The sequence below is a fragment of the Suricata suricatta genome, chromosome 3 (assembly GCF_006229205.1).
Source record: "Suricata suricatta isolate VVHF042 chromosome 3, meerkat_22Aug2017_6uvM2_HiC, whole genome shotgun sequence".
Lineage (NCBI taxonomy): Eukaryota > Metazoa > Chordata > Mammalia > Carnivora > Herpestidae > Suricata > Suricata suricatta.
In genome coordinates this window covers 12,871,607-12,891,725 of record NC_043702.1, presented here as the reverse complement: position 1 = coordinate 12,891,725, position 20,119 = coordinate 12,871,607, and the positions used below count along the sequence as shown (strand labels likewise).

Sequence of the window (20,119 nt, the reverse complement as noted above, 5' to 3'; positions counted from 1 at the left end):
ATGGTGGCAGCCTCCTATCTACTCTCCTTGGTCAACTCTTATTTCCTCCAATCCATTTTTTTTATGATGGGATCTTAAAAAACAAAAACAAAAACAGAAATTGAACCACACCATTTGGAAGTGTTTTAAATTCTTCAACAGCCTCTATTCAGGATAAATGCAAGCTCGTCACTGCCTCCCGTACCTTACAGTATCTTCCCTTGTACTGTCCCTCCCACATCATTTTGGTCTGCTCTTTTCCTCAGCACCTACTTCCTGTTCCTATTACTTGCCAAGACTTAGTTGTCTCAGGGAATTCACACTTGCTCTTTTTCTTGTCTAGAAAATTTTCCCATGACCTGACTCATCCTTCTCACCTGCTAGGTCTCTATTGAAATGTCACCTCCTGAGAGAGGCCTCATATGACCACTCCACCTCATGTGACCCATCTCCCAGTTCTGTATCACATATGTCATACTGACTTATTTTAAACAACTGTAAATAATGGGCAACTCTTGTGTTATTTTATCTTTTCAAAAAAATTTAGTTTGTTCTTTCCAAAAGGAATCAATCTTCAAGAGAGCAGGGGGCTTATTATCTTGCTCCCTGCTGTTTCTCACGTACCTAGAACAAGTCTGGCTCCTAGCAGGTGCACAGAGTAAGTATTTTCTGAAAAGGGAATAAACGTGACTACCAGTACTATCATTTTTACTCACATACCTAGTGCCCAATTATAGTTCTAAAATGTGAGAAAGTTTCATTGTAGGGGAAGATTCTTGCTGGTGACACAGCTCAATTGTAGCTTGTCCACAAGATTCTCATGCACAATACTGAAAACACCAATACCTTGGGTGTCTAGCATTCACAAATTTCCAAGCAATTTCCCACCTATTAAAATAACCATTAATATGCAATGATTGCTTACTATGCATCAAACATTATCCATGTGCTTTCCAAATATTACTTCATGTCATCCTCACAACAGTCCTTTGAAATAGCGACTGTTATTATTATTATTATCCCATTTACAGAAGAGGAGAGGGAAGGTAAGCCACCTGCTATTGGGAAGGTGAGGCATTCTGACCTAAGAAAGGCACATGTTACTTGATTGTTTTCATTAAATCTGAGGTTCACAGTGTGTACCATTATCCCACTGTTACACCAGGGAAAAGGGGCTCAGAGAATTAGTGCCATGCCTACAGACCCAAGGGCAGGAGGTATGAAAGTATTCTGGAAGGGTCCATCCTTTCTGGAAGCCACTAGCTGTCATGACTAACAAGACTCATTGAACTGCAAGATGGAGATGTGCATGGGGTTGTGTGTGCTCAGTCTATAGAGAAGGCTAACTGCTGTCTTGTCTTCTAAAAGCAAATGTGCTTACAGTATGGATCCAGAAATAAGTTTTCTTTTTGAAGTGGGAGATGATAATTGAGGGATGATTTATCAAAAATTAAAATGGACTTAGCAGGAAAAGGAATCTTGTGTTGATTTGATGGGTGGTTCCCAAGTGTCAGTGAAGCACCTTTTTCTCCCATTCGCCTCTACTATTATTTAATCTTTATCTAATATTACTTTACTTGATTCACTATGGAGTCTTATCTGAAGCAGTAATAGCTATGAAATCACAGAGTCGATTTGTTTGTCCACACTATTCTCTAGTATATGTTCAAATAAACCTATAAAAAAAATGACTTAAAAGCCATCTCAATTACCACCAAGTAGATACAATGTCTTAGGAAACTCTGAACCACTGTGGGACTGAATGGAAAGGACACTAGAATACAGTCCCTGTGACACTTCTTCTTCAAGGTAAAAGGAACATTTTACCATAGTATATCTGCTTCAGAAATCATGCGCTTTCATGATGTGAAAAATTCTGCCATTCATACTCCCTGGTACACTAGCTGGTGTGAACTCAGTGCCTGGAATTACCAGGAATAGAAAAGATTTTGGCCATTGGTGTGATACTGGCTGATCGGTGCGGGATGTAACACAGGGAAGCTTACATTCGTTATTGGGTCATTCTCATTCTCCGTAACACATCCCTGAAGATTTAAGTTGAGAGCTTTACAGATAATCATGATTCTCTTGGCAGCTTTTTCTTCAAATGGTTTGATCACAAAGTCGGGTTCTAAAAGGTCCTTCTTCTGAAGTTTCAAGGTCTACAAAAAAAAAATTGAAAAATTTCCTCAACAAACACCCATCATAAAAAAAGAAGTTATAAATTCTAAACCACAATTGCGAGGGTCAAGTTCGTGTCTGCTCAGAAGGAATTTTGACTTACATCTATATCCGGATCCAGCGAGAACAGATTTAACCTCTCTGTATTTCTTGTTGTTTTGACAGTCTCTTCAGTTTCTGTGAGGTACTGCAGAGAAAACTGCGTTAGCTCTTGGTAACCAAGTATCCAAATACTTACAGCCTGGCCCCATCCACATGGCCAAGAAATTGCCCCTTAGTATTATCACTGTTTTAATATCATCCGTTAACACTCGGCAAAGCTTATCAAAGCATGCTTTTATTTTTTGAGTGTTGTATTTATTAGCTTAAAATTTAAAATACAGCATTTCCATCTTTTTCATGAAAGTAGTAACTAATAAGTAATTCAAATTTATTTGTGTAGTAAAATATCAGCTTTATTACTTTTGCAAAGTCTGGGTGTAGGCTGTTCTCTGAAGATTCTGTTTCCTCTGGCGTGCTTTCACAAGTTATAGAATTATCCAGTGAATCTTGAAAAGATACACCAAGACAGGTTATTAAGTAAGAGTCATGAATCACACATTTCTCTAGGCTGTGACACATCAAAACCACGGGATGGATGTTGGTGGGATGTGGGATGGATGTTGGTAAAAGCAGATGTCTTCACTGTGTCTTGCCTCTAGGACTCCATATTGTTACAAGATGGAGGCCTGGAAATCAGACCTTCTTGATGGTCATTTTGGGATTCTTTCCATGATACCATCCTGTATGCATAAGAACTTTTGACCCTTGTAATACTAAATTTATACTTGGGGTTGTCATGACTTATTTCATCAATGTATACTAAAGTTTTCTTATATGTGTATACATATTTGATAATTCTGACTCTCCGGACATCAATTTCAAACCCACATTCTGGCTTCTGTTACTGAGCCTCTCTATAACTCTATACATATGAATATTTAAGTTGATTATCATTAAGTAAATCATGAATTCTAAACACCTACCATGATATATAGTATATACCATGATATTTGGTTTTAACTATATATATATATGTATATATATATATATATATATGGTATGCCATATATACCATATATATATAGTGTATACCATGATATATAGTTGTTTTAAAGCCAACAACTTTTCTTCCTCATTACCCCATGTCTCTTTCACTTTATAGTATATGATATTTAGACTACTAGAATTTAAAGATTCTGGTGTCTAACATCCCATGCTGCTGGGCAAAATGTCTTAAAAAACTAGTTTTCCTTTTGGGAGGAACGACCAACTCTGGAAGTGAACTTGTCTTCCACATGGTCATAGACCTGTTTTTCTATGCATCTCCTCATCCGTCCTTTCCATACTCTTGTTGCCATCTCTTTGGCTAGAATGAATTAGAATCTTATGAAGTAATATGTAGTATGAGAAGAAAAATGTTTTTATTTTATAAAGATCTCTAATATTGTGCAACATTTATGGAACTGTCACATAGAAAGCGATCTCAGTATGCTAAAAAAGCATCCATGAAAGATATTTTACAATTAAAAGGAACTAATGCATGTTTGTCTTTACATAATATCATGTTAATTAATTAAAGTCATGTCAAGTCAAATCAAGTAAAGGCTATGAAACACAAACTACCCCATCTAAGATAACCTCCCGTCAGACATGGGTACATTTTTAGAGCTGCCCCCAAATGATTTCCAGCCTCAAATCATTGCCAGTAAACTCAAAATCATACGTGGGTGTGGTGACCCTCACTCTTCAGTAAAATTCAAGATTTAGGGGTGCTTTTTTGGAGCAAACATCTCAGGGATGGGTGAGCTAGACTTGAGAGGTACCACAGTTAACTAGCAAATTAGATGAACCAAACACACAGGTCACATTTTGCAAAAGAAAGGAAGGGGGCACGTGCGTCCTCACCCAGCCCCAGGTCTGCAAGCTCCGTGCTCCTCCTTCCCTGAGGTGGCCCCTCAGGACTGATCTGCAAGATACGGTTGAGGGTGTGGATCCAATCATCCATATCTGACTCGGTTTCAGCAGCCAGCACAAAATAGGTTAGGTCATTCATTTTCAGTTCAAAGGCATATTTTCTTAGTCTGTTATTCTGTGGTGTAAAAAGACAGAAAAAAACACCAGGTAAAAAGTCTTAGACAGCAAGACACCTATTTTATGGTTCATGCTTCCAAAGTGTTTCCTTCTAAGAGAGTAACACAAAAAAGATCAGCCAAAACAAGACCAAAATTTGGGTGGGAATGGATCATTTTGTTTTGTTTCTTTTAGGCCTTTTTTGTACTAAGATGCCTTTTATTCAGGTTTTTGTTGGTTGGATGAGCATAGTGGCTCAAAAATTTCATCTTCAGCCACATGTGGCAAGACACTCTTAACTTCTTCAAATAGTTGACTTGAGTCTCTGCCTTCACTTTCTCATCCTGGGCTCAGTCCAATCTTCACTCCAGTTGGGCTTCTGGCCCCATCGCACCTCGGGGCAGCACTTGTCATGGTCAGTAACAAACTCTGTGTTGCTGTATTGTCCCAGACATTTCCTTCTTTGGATCTTACTTGACTTCTCAGTAGAATTAATATGGTGGCCACTTCCTCCTTCTTGAACTCTGTCTGTGTTTGGTTTCCATGACCATACTCTATTCTGGTTTTCTTTCTTCTCCTTTGGCCACCACTCTTCAATCGACTCTACTGGCTCTTCCTTATCTTGGTGACTTCTAACACTAACCTTGGCTCTGCCTTAGACTCCTTCCTCTCTCATCTGGCCAAATGGCTTTAAAGGACACCCAGATGGTTGGGCTCCCCAATTCCTTTCTCTGGCTCTGCCTTTTCCAACAGCCTCCAGGTTTTTCTCTTATTCAACATCTCTACTTTGCCTTTGGTGATGAACCCATGAGGCCTTTGCTCTAGTTCCTGAATGTGCTCTGCTTACATGTTTTGTTGCTGCCCTTCCCCTGCATGTAACTCATGCATGCTCAGCACATGTTTGCCCCTCATCTACTTAGGGGACATGCAGTCACTCTTCATATCTCAGTCAAAGTTATACTTGCTCAGGTGAACTTTTCTCAGTTTCTCAGGACAAGGTTCTCATCTTCCAACAATTTGGAATTACATACTTATTCATTTTCATTTGTTTGTTTTGACCAACATGAGCTTCCTTCGTGGCTATCTCCAGAAGACCAGGTCAGTTCTGCTCACCACTGTGCTGCTGCACAGAACCAGTGAGTTCAACACACTCACTTTTTATAAGGGAATAGGACTGCTTCCTGTTTTGGGGAAACTGACATTCGTAGGGAAGAATGAATGAACAAAAGACTGAAGGAATAAACACACTACTGGAAAACAGAGATTTTGTGTTGTGCAGAGAATTAAAATGGGCTCAGGGGTGAGGAGCTACTTCAGGCTGGCCTTCCTGGAAGGGGCATCTGAGTGGAAATCTGTAAAAACACTGGGTAGCTCCAAGATGGGAAAAGTCCACTGAAATTGGAGCGAATATGAGACCAAATTACTATGGCACTTTTATATATTCCTTCTCTATTCCATGAGATTAGAATTATGAATTCAAATTGGAGTGATATAACCTGTAATGATATAACTAGTGTTATATTACCTGTGGTGATTGTAAGAATTATTGAAAATATTCCATCTCTAATTCACTTGCAGGTTATTCTGTTCTAGGTAGTCAACTCTTAGCCATAGTCAACTCTGCCATGAAGCCAGTGCAGCACCCACAATGATAATAGTGTGAAGCCCATGGACTTAAGATGACCCGGTAAAATACAAATAGGAGAAGAACAATAAGGTGAGAGAGTAACATTATCGGGTGGGATTGTGGCTGAATATCAATATCAAAGTAGAAAATTATGTTCAGGGGCACCTGGGTGGCTCAGTCAGTTAAGCATCTGACTTCAGCTCAGGTCATGATCTCACAGTTTGTGGGTTTGAGCCCTGCATTGGGCTTTGTGCTGACAGCTCGGAGCCTGGAGCCTGCTTCAGATTCTGTGTCTCCTCTTCTCTTTGCCCCTCCCCTGATCATGCTCTGTCTCTGTTTCTCAATAATAAATAAATGTTAAAAAAATTAAAATTCTTTTCGGGAATAAGACTGCTATTCTTGGTGGCAAGAAGAATAACTTGTAATATCCTCCTGGTAATGTCTTATTTCTTGGTGACATTCTCAGAAGGCTGTCCTAAAATAGCTTGCTCCTTTCAACTTCCATAACATCATGATTACTACCACAAATATGACACTTACTAAACACTTGTCATCTAGATGGCAGGTACCATGCTGAGCACACACTGTCTTTATTCTACTTCATCTCATAACAGCCCTGGGAGACAAATTGTATTATTCCATTTAACATGTAATGACATGGAGGCTTGGGCAGATACATTAAAATGTGCTTGGGATTCCACAGGTAGCAAGCTGCAGAGAAGGGAAAAAGTCTCTTTATCCTCCAACACCCACTGAGATGACCCAGGCGCAAAGATGCTCAGCACGTGCTGTTTCCCTTCCTTGTCCCTTTCCCGGCACAATCACATCCCAAAGGGATGGTCACAGCTGGGGAGTTCGTGGCTTCTCTAAGTGCTGACAATGGACAGGGGTAACACATACACCTCAAGAAAAAGTAAAATTCAGGAGAAAGAAGAGTTAGTTGGGAAACCAGCTGTGATCCTCACTGTAAAACTTCATAGCTCAAATGCTATGTTCTAGATTCTTCCAAGGACCCGCTTTTGGCTCCGGCCCATACTTTTGTATGATTGTCAAGTATTAGCTTTGCTCCTTGTAATGATTCACTCGCCGGCTGGCTTTTTAAAAAGTCTATGAGTTGGGGAGCCTGGGTGGCTCAGTAGGTGAGGCGTCTGACTTCAGCTCAGGTCATGATCTCACAGTTTGTGGGTTCGAGCCCCATGTAGGGCTCTGTGCTGGCAGCTCAGAGCCTGGAGCTTGCTTTAGATTCTATGTCTCCTTCTGTCTCTGTCCCTTCCCTGTTCCTGCTCTATCAAAAATAAATAAATATTTAAAAAAGTTTTTTTAAAAAAGAGAATGCAAATTCTTAGAAGCTATGATCTCCGGCTTAGGTGTGGGATGCTCCCTCCACACACTGTAACACACGTCCGGAGGTTCTCTTGAGGTAGGTCCACAAAACCACTTGCGGCCTGCACTGACACAGAGGGTCCAAGGGCAAGGACAACTTGGCCTTGAGAAAGTGTAAAAGGGGACACTGTTTTCCTTCACAAAACAGCAGGAACAGAAATAGACGCAAAGGAAAGAGCTCAAAATGTTCAGAGTTCAGGGCATAGCTTTGGCTGGAAGTCTCTGAGCGCAGCAAAATGCAAGCCAATCTTAGTGTGGTCTTGAAAACAAGCAAATTAAAGAGGCTGCTTAATAAATCTCATGTCATAAATCATGTAGACAGGGAGATGCAAAGCCATGTAAAATGCTTATATTAATTATATGAATTAAAAGTCAATGGAACTGCACCCTGCTTTCAAATGCAGATGACAAGGAACTTGGGAGAATCCTAGATGGAAAATAGGACAAAACATAGACACTAACACTTGATTTTCTAGATTGGATACTGTAATTCAAGTTAATTGAAAATGGGTAGCCGACTTCATTATAAATAATATTCTGCAAAAATTTGAGCAAAATATAACAAGTCCTTGTTTCTCAAAGGGCGTCTTTGTCAATGAAATAAATATTCTATTTTTAGCTTCTCAAAAACCAAATTATCTTTTTCTATTTGGAGTGGTTCTATAAGAACCACTTATGGTGTAGAGAAGCTTACACTGGGGAAGATTGTGATGCCTAAGTGGTTTCTATCTCATTCTCTGTGATCGCTAAGATAATGGCATAGAAAATCACAAAAAAGAAAGGACAAAAATAGGAAAATCAATGGGACATTTTAATAATCTTGAAATGCAACTGTTACGCTGTTATAGTGGTGATCAAGAAATAATCGTATTCTTTTTTTCGATCTCCTATTTTTCCTGTTTCCCTGAAAACAGTGTCCTTTGTGGCAGATGTGACTGCTCTGTTTAGTGAAGCTCACCACAGTCCATCTACATGGCTTCCTAAATAACAGGAAACTGTGAATATGTCCTAATGCCACCTGACATGTTTAATGAGTTGTAGCCAAGTGGTCTGTTTCCACAATATTCATCTGGAAAGGTTCTGAAACAGATACTCCAGCAAAGCTACCAAAGGCAATGGAGAAAGTTACCCAAACAAAATATTCCATTGTGCCTAATAGGTTACTAGCATCTTTGGCAGGAACAAAAGGAGAGGTTTCAAAAGAAATACACAACATCACATTTAGGTTACTGGGGTTGGTGGCTACCATTGATGTAATCCTTGCCATTCTCTGTATGTTTATTTGTGCTTTTCATTCAGTAAAAATGTACTGGGTACCATCTGTGCATCAGGTGCACAGTATTAAAAAAAGTCAAGTAAAGCCCTTGCCCTCACTGAACTGACATTTCAGTGTAATGGAATGTCCATAAACAAATAAGCAGAAGAAATACAGTATACATAATATGTGTGTACTAGAGGGACAATACAATAAAGCCTCATGCAGTGATATATGTTGTATCTTACATATCTCATATGTTATATCATATTCTTACATGTTATCAGAACCGATTGATCAAGATGTGTCACACATTTGATTGGCATGTGCTATATTTGTTTGTTCTTTCTGTGCATCCTCCCACAGGCGGGGAGTTCTTTAAAGAGAGAAGCCACATTTGATTCATATTTGGCTTTCCCACAAAGCCTTGCATAGCTAAGTTTTCAATATATATTTGTTGAAATAAATCCTCCACCTAAAATGCTGCTGAAAGCTACACACGAGCATATTTTTTTAGTGCTGCTTCTATCCCTGTGGCTTATGCAGGATAAATATATGAATATATGCAGGCATGCCCATATGATGCATATTACCAGCTTACTTCCTTGGGCATCCTTCTGTAGTTTAGGACCTCCCTCCACTTCAAACCTGATTTTGCCATTTATTAGCTTTGTGATTTGGGAAAGCCACTCTATGTCCCGGAGTTTTATGTTAATAAACTGGGACAATAATAATGCATGTTCCATCAACTGGTGTTAAACAATATATCAGATAAAGAAAAGTACAAGTGTCATCCTGGTTTTTATTGTTATCATTGGAAATGAGATGATTTTTATTTACTTAGTTATTTATGTTTAAAAGTTTATTTATTTATTTTGAGCAAGAGACAGTGAGACAGAGCATGCATGCATGTGTACACGAGCAGGGGAGGGGGAGAGATCAGATGAGCGAGAAGCCCAGGCAGTCTCCTGTTGTCAGAGCAGAACCCCACCTGGGGCTCAATCTCAGGATCTCAAGGACCTGAGCCAAAATCCAGAGTCGGATGCTTCACCAACTGAGCCACCCAGGAGCCCCAGAAATGAGATTCTTTAGAACCAGAGTTTGCTAATGTGACGTTTATAGGTTATGTTTAGTTTCTAGATTTGTTTTCCTTGGCAGTTTCCCCCTCCCAATTATACTACCAGTATATGGGCATACACACTCCAGTTCTACACAGTCCAAGCTGCTCCCTGGTGTCTCACACCTGGCCCTACTTCCTTCATGTGGCGGGCTGTCTGAGCCGCAGAAAGCATCTGAGTTTCTAGACTGCAGTTAAGCACATGAGGCCATTATCTTGGAACCCATGTCCACAAGAAGGCAGATTCAGCACCTAGAAGGAAATAAACAGTATTTGGCCCCTCACCCCCATTTAAGCCTGCAAAAAGTGACATCGGTCATTATTAGTGTCATAGAGGGAACCTTAGCATATGGGATTCTTGGGCTATTCATTCTCTTCCATAGTGGCAAGATCTTGAGTGGATGGATGGATGGTCCAATGGATGAATGAATAAGAAGACCTTAAAGGAATAAGATAGGATAACACAGGCCTAAATGTCCCTTAGTTCCAGATCAAAACCGAAGCAGCAAACACTGGAAGTTCTGTTCCAGATTGGGAGTGCATGGGCTATAAAATAGATCTAATATCATTATTTGATTATATTACAAAGTGGAAAACTACTGTTTTTTTTTTAAATCAATATCTAAAAAAATTCCAATCATAAATATCAACAAAAATCTCTCAGAAATTTGGGTAAAAGTCTTTCTACTTGATGTCACCCTTGAAATATATTTCTAAGAATTCCAAGGATTATTCTTAAAAAAAAAAACCCACAACAACATAGGTTGGGTCTGAATGAGGCAAACTAAAATGGCTTGTTCACAGAAGATTGTTATGAGCTTGGACTTCCAAAGAAAGCCAGATGGTAGGCATCACTTCTAAAGTAGTCTTTGCTCCTTTTTTTCTGTTTTATTCAAGAAAAACTGATAATGATTCTTGACAAAACAGGTCTGACTCATTCTATTATTCATTTGTTTTGTGCTCTTGTGTGTACATGTTTCATCCTCAGGCACATTTTGTACCTGAGAGCTTGGGACAGCAATGACTAAACTTGCATCATCTTATTTGAGAATCTTCTTTCCATTTGTAAAACTTCGTAAGCCAGAGAGAGCTATAAGTAAATATGTAAGAATCAGAACGCAGACACAAGGTGGTAAGTAACCCAGAGGTCTATCTTCCCAGTGATCTCAAGGAGTTGGAAGTCCTCCCTCCCCAAAGGGTTACAAGTTCTTGATAATAGGAATAGAAATGAAGGGGTATAAGACTAAACTAAAAAATGTAATTAAGTGTTCCCAAATATTTGAATGGCCATCTAATGGGAAGTGAAACAGAAATGCAGTTGTGCTTTAAGGTGCAACATCTACCTTGGTGAATCTGCTAGCTGACCCAGAAGAGTTCATTCATCACTGCTCTGTGCTCCTAGAACACTCAATAGAAGGTGCTGTTTGTAGCTTTTGTGATACCGTGAAATTGTTGGCAATGAGCCTATGTTCCCTCTCTGCTTATGACTTCAGGCGGGAGTTCTCAATGCCCCGAGCACAATTCCTAGTATGTCCTAGACATTGAATAAGTTTGTTGAGTGATAGAATAAGTGAATGAATAAAAAATAAATGAATAAAGAAGAGTATTTAGGTAGAAGTTTCAGGAAGGTGAGCTGGGATCTTCTAGGTAGGTCTTTCCCCAGTGGAATGTCTATTTCTCAAAGTTGTGCCCTTTGTACTTCATGGAAAGACTAACACCAGCCAGAGCTGACTTTTACTTTTCACTTGCTTGTACTTACTGACTTTTGTCCCACATTTTTCCTTAAGCTCTTCTTTCCAGCTTATCTTTTAACTCAGGCAAAAAGCCTGAAGGGCACAACACCCCATGAGAAAAACCAAACTACTCCTCAAACAGTCACTGCCCATACGAAGAACTTCTGTGATCCAGAATGTCCACACCAGTTTGCATCAACTGACTCACACCAGTGCAGATGGACCATGCAGTGACCCCCAGAGTAACCAACAATTACCTTGATCTCATTACAATATTAAAATCTGTCCTCAAAGAGGAGCACAGGCCTCATTTATAAAACATACAATGTAGGTGCAGGGACATTTCCTTAAGACACATGTATGACCTTATGCCTGCCTCTACGTACAGTGACAAGGTTCCCTTTCTAAATATTCATCCCAACCCTACATACAGGGAATCCCACTCACCCTTTCTAGGGAACTTATTCACCATGATCTCTGTATTTGCTGCAAATAAAGTCTTTTTCATGAGAGAGCTCACCTGAAGTAGTTTCTACCTGTGACTCACCAGGGAGAGAAATCACGTTAGTTTGGTTACAAGACTAGGGCAGAACGGCTGAAGACACACGATCCTTTTCCACACTAGCACATTAGTTTAGTTTTACACATGAGAAATCTAAGCTCAGAGTCCAAGTAACTTAGTCAACATTTCCAATAGTAAATGGTGACACCAGCATTTGAATGCTGACCTGCACGCACCCTAAACTGTGTTTTCTTCTAGAAGACACTCTCCAACTCCCAGGTACCACCTCAGCAGAGACCGAAGCACAGTCTAAGACATGGTGGAGAAGAGGTTCTTGTAGTCAAGGTTAGATTCGAGCATTGAGATGTGTGTGCGACACCAAGTTATATGATTCTTTGAAGAAGCAATGTCCTATTAATACGTGTCTCTGTGAACTTGATATACAGCATGGCCTACAATGATACTTCCTAAAAGATGATAATGTATTTTCTAGAGTGAGCTTTGGAGGAAAAAATGGAAAAAAAGATATTTAAAATTTTTAGCTCAATTTCTAGAAAATGTAATCATTGGTCTTTAACTGCTGCTGAAGTTTTACTTGACATTTCTAAAGCCAAAGCTTCCTTTGTGACCAACAATAGAAAACTATCTCGAGCATCAAGATCCTTATTGTCCTTTCCATATGGAAAGCTGGCATGTGTGTTAAAATGCAATTATCTTTCACTTCTAGCTGACTGCTCGGCAACACTTAATTAATCCTTTCCTTTTAAAGTTCAGCATTAGTACTTTCTGGAGGAATTCCAGACTTTAGCAGATAGACCATCCAGAAAAAGACTAGGCCTACATGACAGGAGTGAACTCCATTTTGCACCCACATATCCAACCGCCCTTTGGTATTAATCCAAGATGTGATCGCAGCTACAGAGCCAGCGATGGGAGTGCGCGCAGCTTAGTGGGAAGTGAAAGATCTGCTTATGGTGAGCAGTGACCAGAATCACAGTTCTCAACCTCCACAAGCTAGCGTCCTTTTGTGAAATTCAAGATGAGGTTGCTGTAACATCTGGTTGCTTTGATTGTACATAAGAGGGAATAAGGATACTTATTTCATTCGAACAAAAAGAATAAGTGAAAGTAAGATGTCCAAATGAGGCCTATGGAATTATTCTGCTTCCCTTTGCCACAGTGGTGTCTCTGTTGTGTCTCATTCTAAGAACAATCGCATACTAAGAAAAGCCTCCAGAATAGTACGGTCTGTTAAAAGCATTGTGTCTGTTTCTGAAATTAAGCTCTTCGGAATCAATGTAATCCTTGTCTTCGAAGGAAACCTCCTCTTAGAAGGAAGATGATTATAGGTACACTGCAAATTTACTGCCTCATTATTACCCAATAATAAAGATAAGATTTAAGGAGTATAGTGAGTTATGTGGTTTATATATTATTTTATTGAATTCTTTAGCTCAGTGGCATTGTACGCTGCAGCCACACAGATGGTCATTTTCTTCTTCTCCTTGAATACCAGACTTGCTCCTGCCTCAGGCCCTTTGCACTTGTGGTCCCAGCTCATTCTTCAGTTTTTAGATCAAACAATTTCTCTTTGAATGTTTTTCTCACTTCTGGAGCACTGATATCCCTTTCCAACCTCACCATTTGTCTCTCTTCCTTCCACAGCCCTGTTTATTTTCTTTATTTCAGATTTCACCCACTGATTCCATTCTGTTGACTTATTTCTTTGCATATTTTCTATTTTTCTTCTTTTCTTGAAAGAGAGTTTTGTGAAAGCGTTAATGCAGGCTGTGTTGCTTTCCACCAAATCTCTAAAGTCTAGAACAGTCCTTGACTCACATCAGATACTCCATAAACACTTGTTGAATGGATGATGACTAGATGAACACACTCTTTGATTAAAAAGCCCAAAGGAGGAGGGGCACCTAAATGGCTCAGTCGGTTAAGGGTCTAACTCTGGATTTCAGCTTCATCATGACCTCGTGGTTCGTAAGACCAAGCCCTGAGCAGGGACCTGGGTTGGGCTCTGTGCTGACAGTGCAAAACCTGCTTGGGATTCTCTCTCTCCCTCTCTCTCTGCCTTTCCCCCACAGTATCCATCTGTCTGTCTATCTATCTATCTCTCAAAATAAATTAAAAAAATAAACTTAACAACAACAGAAAAAAGCCCAAGAGGGGAAGACAAAACCTAAGGAGGAAGAGGGATTTCTACTCACCTGCACCACACCTGTACAGGAATCCAAAAATATACAGCCTTTGGGCTCTTTGGATATTTTCTCATCTTTGTAAAAATTCATGATGTAGGAGTTATCCGGCAACTGAGTCAGCTGGAAGTAGCGCTTTTTGAATGACTAAAGAAAGGGAAAGGAACAGAAAGGCAGTTCAAATTGCAGTGTGCTCTTACAGAAATTAGAATTTCTGAAATTCCTTCAGGCGTGCTACATTTCTAGAGCACTGTTCTAAGGAACAGTATCCTCCTTTCCCATAAATAAAATATGACCTGAAACATAAACTCGATGCAAATGACCCTCCTCTGGGCTGTGACCGAAGGAGAGGGTGTCCAGAGAACTGGCAGAAACAAAGATGAGTCTTGATGTCTCCTTACCCGAACAGTAACGGTATTGTTCACAGTGCTATTGAAATTCCCCTTGTACAGCCAGCCAGACTTGAAAACTCCGGTTCCTCCAGCTCCTCCACCGCCCTTGGAAGATGAGTGGGAGGTGGTATCCTGTGGAGGAGGCACAAGAGCATGACTTCAATTTTTTTGTGAACTCCAGGTCTTAGACGCTGCACTCACACATGAACCTCCTTTTTCTCTCTTCGACACATCTCAAATAATCGTGTTCCATTTCAAAGCGAACGTGACTTGTTATGATTAAAAACCTATCCCCAAACAGCTATGGCATCATGTAAAATGGGTCAGAATGTGAAACACCCTAGGGAAAGCCAGGAAATAATTCTCCTCCTGTTTGAAACATTTTGCTTTCAGTAATTTACTCACTTCATCCTTATCAGCGTCCTCATGGTCCACCTCAAAGGAATGTGAAGGAAGTTTCTCTGGTTTGTATTCTGCTCTGATAGTAAAGAAAAAAAAATAACGTTGTTGATTTGTCATATGAGACACGACTTTCATTTTCTGCTCTTCCCCTAGGTAACAATCACTGTGTTTTTAAATAAAATAATGTAATCTTGTGAGAGCCCAATTTCCTTTGGAAGTATTAATTTTCCGCCATACTAGTACATCTTATCTCCTGTAAATAAGTCTATTTTAAACCATGGAGGTACTATTGATACAGATTTACACATGTCTTTTTGAATGAGATGAAGGAAAGCAGGGCAATTTTAAAGCTTTGGTGGGTTTTGTGCTTCTTCCTCGGCATTCTGCTGTGGAATATGAAGCAGTGATGTTTTCATTTCCGGTTCTCTGTTACAGGGCATGTTTTAAAGGTGCCGGGATGGCCATTGGAAAAATCATGTTCCTGAGACCAGCCTGTGCTTTGACCACTAGGTTGCGCTGTTTCCCTAACAGTAGTCTTCCCCGAAGTTGGCTCCAACTTGATTTAGCCTAATGGTGCTCCCTTTGTGCATTTCCATGGTAGCCCTGAAATGCTGACCAGCCCGCGGGAGCAAACATGTGCACCTGGAGCTGTAAATGGTAAAAGAGGAGAAAGGTAAACTTTCTTTGGCTTGATTCTATTTCACAACTCCTGGCTGGATGGAAAGTGATCATCCAAGGTTCAGACATTCTTGAAGACCTAGTTAGAAAATCCTATGTGTAGAGTTTGCCTGAACATTCATTTTCCATAAGGTGATTTATATTGTGTAGAAGCAACTTCAGAATCTGACTATTGAGGAGAAAGCCCAAGGGCACTCATTCAGTTTTCCTTGTTACAAATCTTTTCCGATGTTGATGGTATTCCAGACAGGAAGGGGCATGGCCAACAACTCTTTATGCTTCAGTAGGCATACAATTCCCAGACTGCATTCAGATAGGGATTCAGTGGATTCAAGTGCGTTCAAAATATTCTTTACCTTCCGTCTGAAAGACATGAAAATGCCCATTCCTGGTTCACAGCAGGGTAAGTTGGAGAACAGAGGAAACACTGACCTCACTATTAATATGGAAAAGCCTGAGATCAGAGCCACAGTCTCTACACCTGAGAATAGTTTCTTTCAATTATGATAAAACATGCAAAACAGGAAGCTTACAATTCTAATCATTTTTAAGTGTACAGACCAATGGCACTAAGTACGTTCACATCATTGTGCAACCATCACAAAAGTCCATCTCGTTCCCAAAATGATGCTGTACCCGTTACACAATGGCTCTGCATCTCTCCCTTTCCCCACTGTTGGTAACCACTGTTCTATGTTCTGCCTCTATGTATTTGACTATTTTGGGTACCTCGTGTAAGTGGAATCATGCTGCATGTGTCATTGTGTGTCTGGTTTATTTCACTTACTGTAAAATGCCTCCAAGGTTCATCCATGTTGTGGCTGGTATTAGGATTTCATTCCTATATAAGGCTAAATAATAGTCCACTGTAGTCTAAAAAGAGTTTGCACCCCCAAAGTGGTTTCCATGAAGATACCTTGGATTCTAAAAATTAGGGCTCTCTCCATGTGGATCCTGAGTACATGTCTATTATGATGCTTACCTGAATCTGTTAATTCCTTCTACCAGATTACAGGTTTCTTTCTTTCTGTCTTTTTTTAAGTTGTATTATTTATTTATTTAGAAAGAGAGAGAACGAGCAGGGGAGGGGTAAAGAAAGCAGGAGACAGAGGATCTGAAGCAGGCTCTGTACTGTCTGCAGAGAGCCCAAAGCAGGGTTCAAACTCATGAACTGTGACATCATGACCTGAGCTGAAGTTGGATGCTTAACCAACTGAGCCACCCAGGTGCCCCCAGATTACAGGTTTCTTAAAGCCAGAGACTCCAATGAAGTCCCATCTACATTTCCCCCAGCTTTTCTTTTCCTACCATAGAGATGCTCAATATGCATTTGCTGATCACATCAAAGACAAGCAAGGTGAACAAGGAGATGAGAAAAGTAAAATAAGACAAAGTGGTATTATTTAAAACTATTTTGGGTGGATGCCTGGGTGGCTCAGTCAGTTAAGCATCTGGCTTTGGCTCAGGTCATGATCTCATGGTTCATGGGTTCGAGCCCCATGTCATGCTCTGTACTGACAGCTAGTTCAGAGCCTGGAGCCTATTTCAGATTCTGTGTCTCCCTCTTTTTCTGACCCTCCCCTGCTCATGCTGTCTCTCTCTGTCTCTCAAAAAAATAAAGTAAAAAACATAAAACTATTTTAGGAAGCCATTTTGGGGATGCTAAAATACATTTTTTGTCCCCCAGCATCCTAAGAGGCACCTCCAGCGTGTTAAAAAGGTTTTTAAAAATGATTTTAGTTTTGCAAATTTATTTTACAAATTCAGATTAATGTAAGTTACTTGCTACCAAAACCAATAACTAAGAAAAATAAAGCTATTTCTCGGAACACAGTAGATGATATTGGGGATTATGGATGGTATCTGGGGTCTCACTTCAGTCCCAGTCCCAACTTATTTGTCCATTTTGTTTTGGTTATATAGTCTTGACATGAAATCCCAAGACCCATAGGTTAGTAGTTGTAAATGGTAACAGGCTTATTTAAAAGCCAGAGGCTTGAAAGAAGGCTGGTAGGAAATGTGTGTTTTAAACTTATCTCCCCCGCAGTTTCTGGCACATGGTAAGAACAGAATAAATATTTGTTCACTGATGTATATGAAATTACTCAAGTGGGTATGCATTATTCCAGTTCCAGAAGCACATTAATACATACATAATGCAACTTTCTTTGTCCAAGACTTATTTGCACATTCAAAGAAGTTAAAAAATCTATCCCACAATAGCAGAAGTTTTGTATTTAAGTTTAAATGTGTACTAAGCATCATGTAGCTTTTTAGTAAATTATTTATAAGTGTAATCAGACATTTGTGTACAAATACCAGAACTGCACAGTCCAGTGTAATCTGGCTGTTGAACTGAGAAGAACATCAAGTCTGTTAACAGTTACATAAATGTGCAGTGGAAGAGGTTGGATTAAAAGCCCTGTTTCTAAAATGCTACTTTCTGTATGTAGCGTAAATGAATCCAAACCATCTTTAATAAGCAGGTTAACTAAGACTGGAGCCATTGTTCTCTTCCACAGGATTGTGGTGTTGTCTTTACTCCATTCTCCATCTTACAGAGCCTTCGAGATAATCAAGCTTCTCTGTGTCAATTGCCTCCAATGTTAACTTGTTCTACCTCTTTTGGTCATGGTCCACTTTACGTGAAGGCAGAGTCAGTCCTAGATGACAGTGTTACTTTAGGACCCCTAGGAAATGTTTCCTGTCCTACCCAAAATATCCTTTTTCTCCAAAAGAGCCTAGCCATATCTTGACAATCATAAACAAAAAGCAGCCACTTTCACCTTTTCATTTGGCAAAATAAAGCCCCTACACACAATCCTTCCCTTTCTTCCCTCATCCTGCGAGGCAACACATTGCCTAAGATTCAGAAGCAGGTTCAAATGGCTGACTTCAGAGCAATTACTCCAAGTGTTTTGTCTGCAGAGAAGAAAACATGAGTGTTCCAGGATTCTTAAAATGACAGCAGGGCAGTAAAGGGGAGTATTAAAGAAACATCCCAAATGAAAGATAAAGGCATGCGTAGGGAAAACTAAGGAAGAGGCAGAGACAAGCTCAAACATGGAATGTCAACATCTGGCTCAGGGATCATCCTATGCTCTATGCCAATTATTTCCTATTGCTCTCCCTGTGACCTTGATACAATTCTTTTTCTGAACTTCTTATTCTGTCCTCTTCTGCCACTGTGACTTATCCTCTCTTCTCTTTCTTACAAAAGACTAATTTTATAGGCATTTGTTCTTGGCAATTGTGGATCACAATAGTGGCCATGTTCCTCAAATACATCTATTCTATATCTCTATCTATCTATCTATCTATCTATCTATCTATCTATCTATCTATCATCTATATCTATCTATCATCTATCTATCTATCTATCTATCTATCTATCTATCTATCTATCTATCTATCTATTATCTATCTAGACATCTCACATTTTCTTTATCCATTCATGCATTGATGGACATTTAGATTGTTTCCATGTCTTGGCCATTGTAAACAATGCTACAGTGAACATAGGATACATATATATTTTTGAATTAATGTTTTTGTTTTCTTCAGATAAATACCCAGAAGTGGAGTTGCTAGGTCGTATGGGAATTCTGCTTTTAATTTTTTGAGGGACCACCATACTGTTTTGCTTGTTGGCCGAACCAGTTTACATTCCCACCAGTAGTGCATGAGTGTTCCCCTTTTCCAGCATCCTCCTTGTTATTACTTGTCCTTTTGCTGCTAATCATTCTAGTAGGTAGGAAGTGGATTCTCCTTGTGGTTTCGATTTGTATTTTCATGATGATAAGTGATGTTGAGCATCTTTTCAGGTACCGGTTGGCCGCTGTCTGCCTTCCTTAGAAAAATGTTTATTCAGATCCTTTGCCCGCTTTTTAGCTGGATTATTTTATTTTTTGTTATTGAGCTGTGTGAATTTTTTGTATATTTTGGATATTAATCATCAGACATATGATTTGCAAATATTTTCTCCTATTTTGTAGGTTGCCTGTTCATTATATTGATGGTTTCCTTTGTTGTGTTGAAGCTTTTGAGATTGGTGCAGGGCCATCTGTTTATTTTCACTTAGAATGCAGTTGGATCCAAAAAATCATTGCCAAGACTGATGTCACAGAGGTTACCATCTAGTTTTCTTCTAGGAGTTTTAGGTCTTATATTCAAGTTTTAATCCATTTTGAATTAATTTTTGGGTATAGTGTAAGAAGTGGTCCAGCTCCATTCTTTTGTACAGGTCTGTCAGTTTTCCCAACACCATTTATTGAAGAGACTGTCCTTTCCCCAAGGTATTTTCTTGGCTCCTTTGGCATCATGTATTTCTGGTCATTCTTGTCTCCTGGGAATCCCAAATTCAGCACTAGATTTTATGTATGAAGGCTTACATTTTACATTCTAGCCTGAAATAATGTTTCTTTCCATTATCTTTCTATGAACACACACACACACACACACACACACACACACACACACACACACAAAGGGAACTTCTTAAGAACACAATAACACAATTTCAAATTTAAATAAAAATTAAGGAGATAAATACAC

At 39.5% G+C, this 20,119-nt stretch overlaps 1 protein-coding gene across 1 annotated transcript in view; it reads right to left on the bottom strand.

Moving 5' to 3' along the window:
• DOCK10 (dedicator of cytokinesis 10) overlaps positions 1-20,119 on the bottom strand; it is a 205,965-nt gene that overhangs the window by 95,471 nt on the left and 90,375 nt on the right. Inside the window, exons 5-11 of the mRNA XM_029932877.1 lie at positions 14,891-14,963; positions 14,495-14,617; positions 14,106-14,240; positions 4,108-4,291; positions 2,623-2,708; positions 2,264-2,347; positions 1,986-2,141 (exon numbers count right to left, since the gene is read on the bottom strand). Coding sequence (XP_029788737.1) covers positions 1,986-2,141; positions 2,264-2,347; positions 2,623-2,708; positions 4,108-4,291; positions 14,106-14,240; positions 14,495-14,617; positions 14,891-14,963 — 841 coding nt within the window. The remainder of the gene's footprint in view (positions 1-1,985; positions 2,142-2,263; positions 2,348-2,622; positions 2,709-4,107; positions 4,292-14,105; positions 14,241-14,494; positions 14,618-14,890; positions 14,964-20,119) is intronic.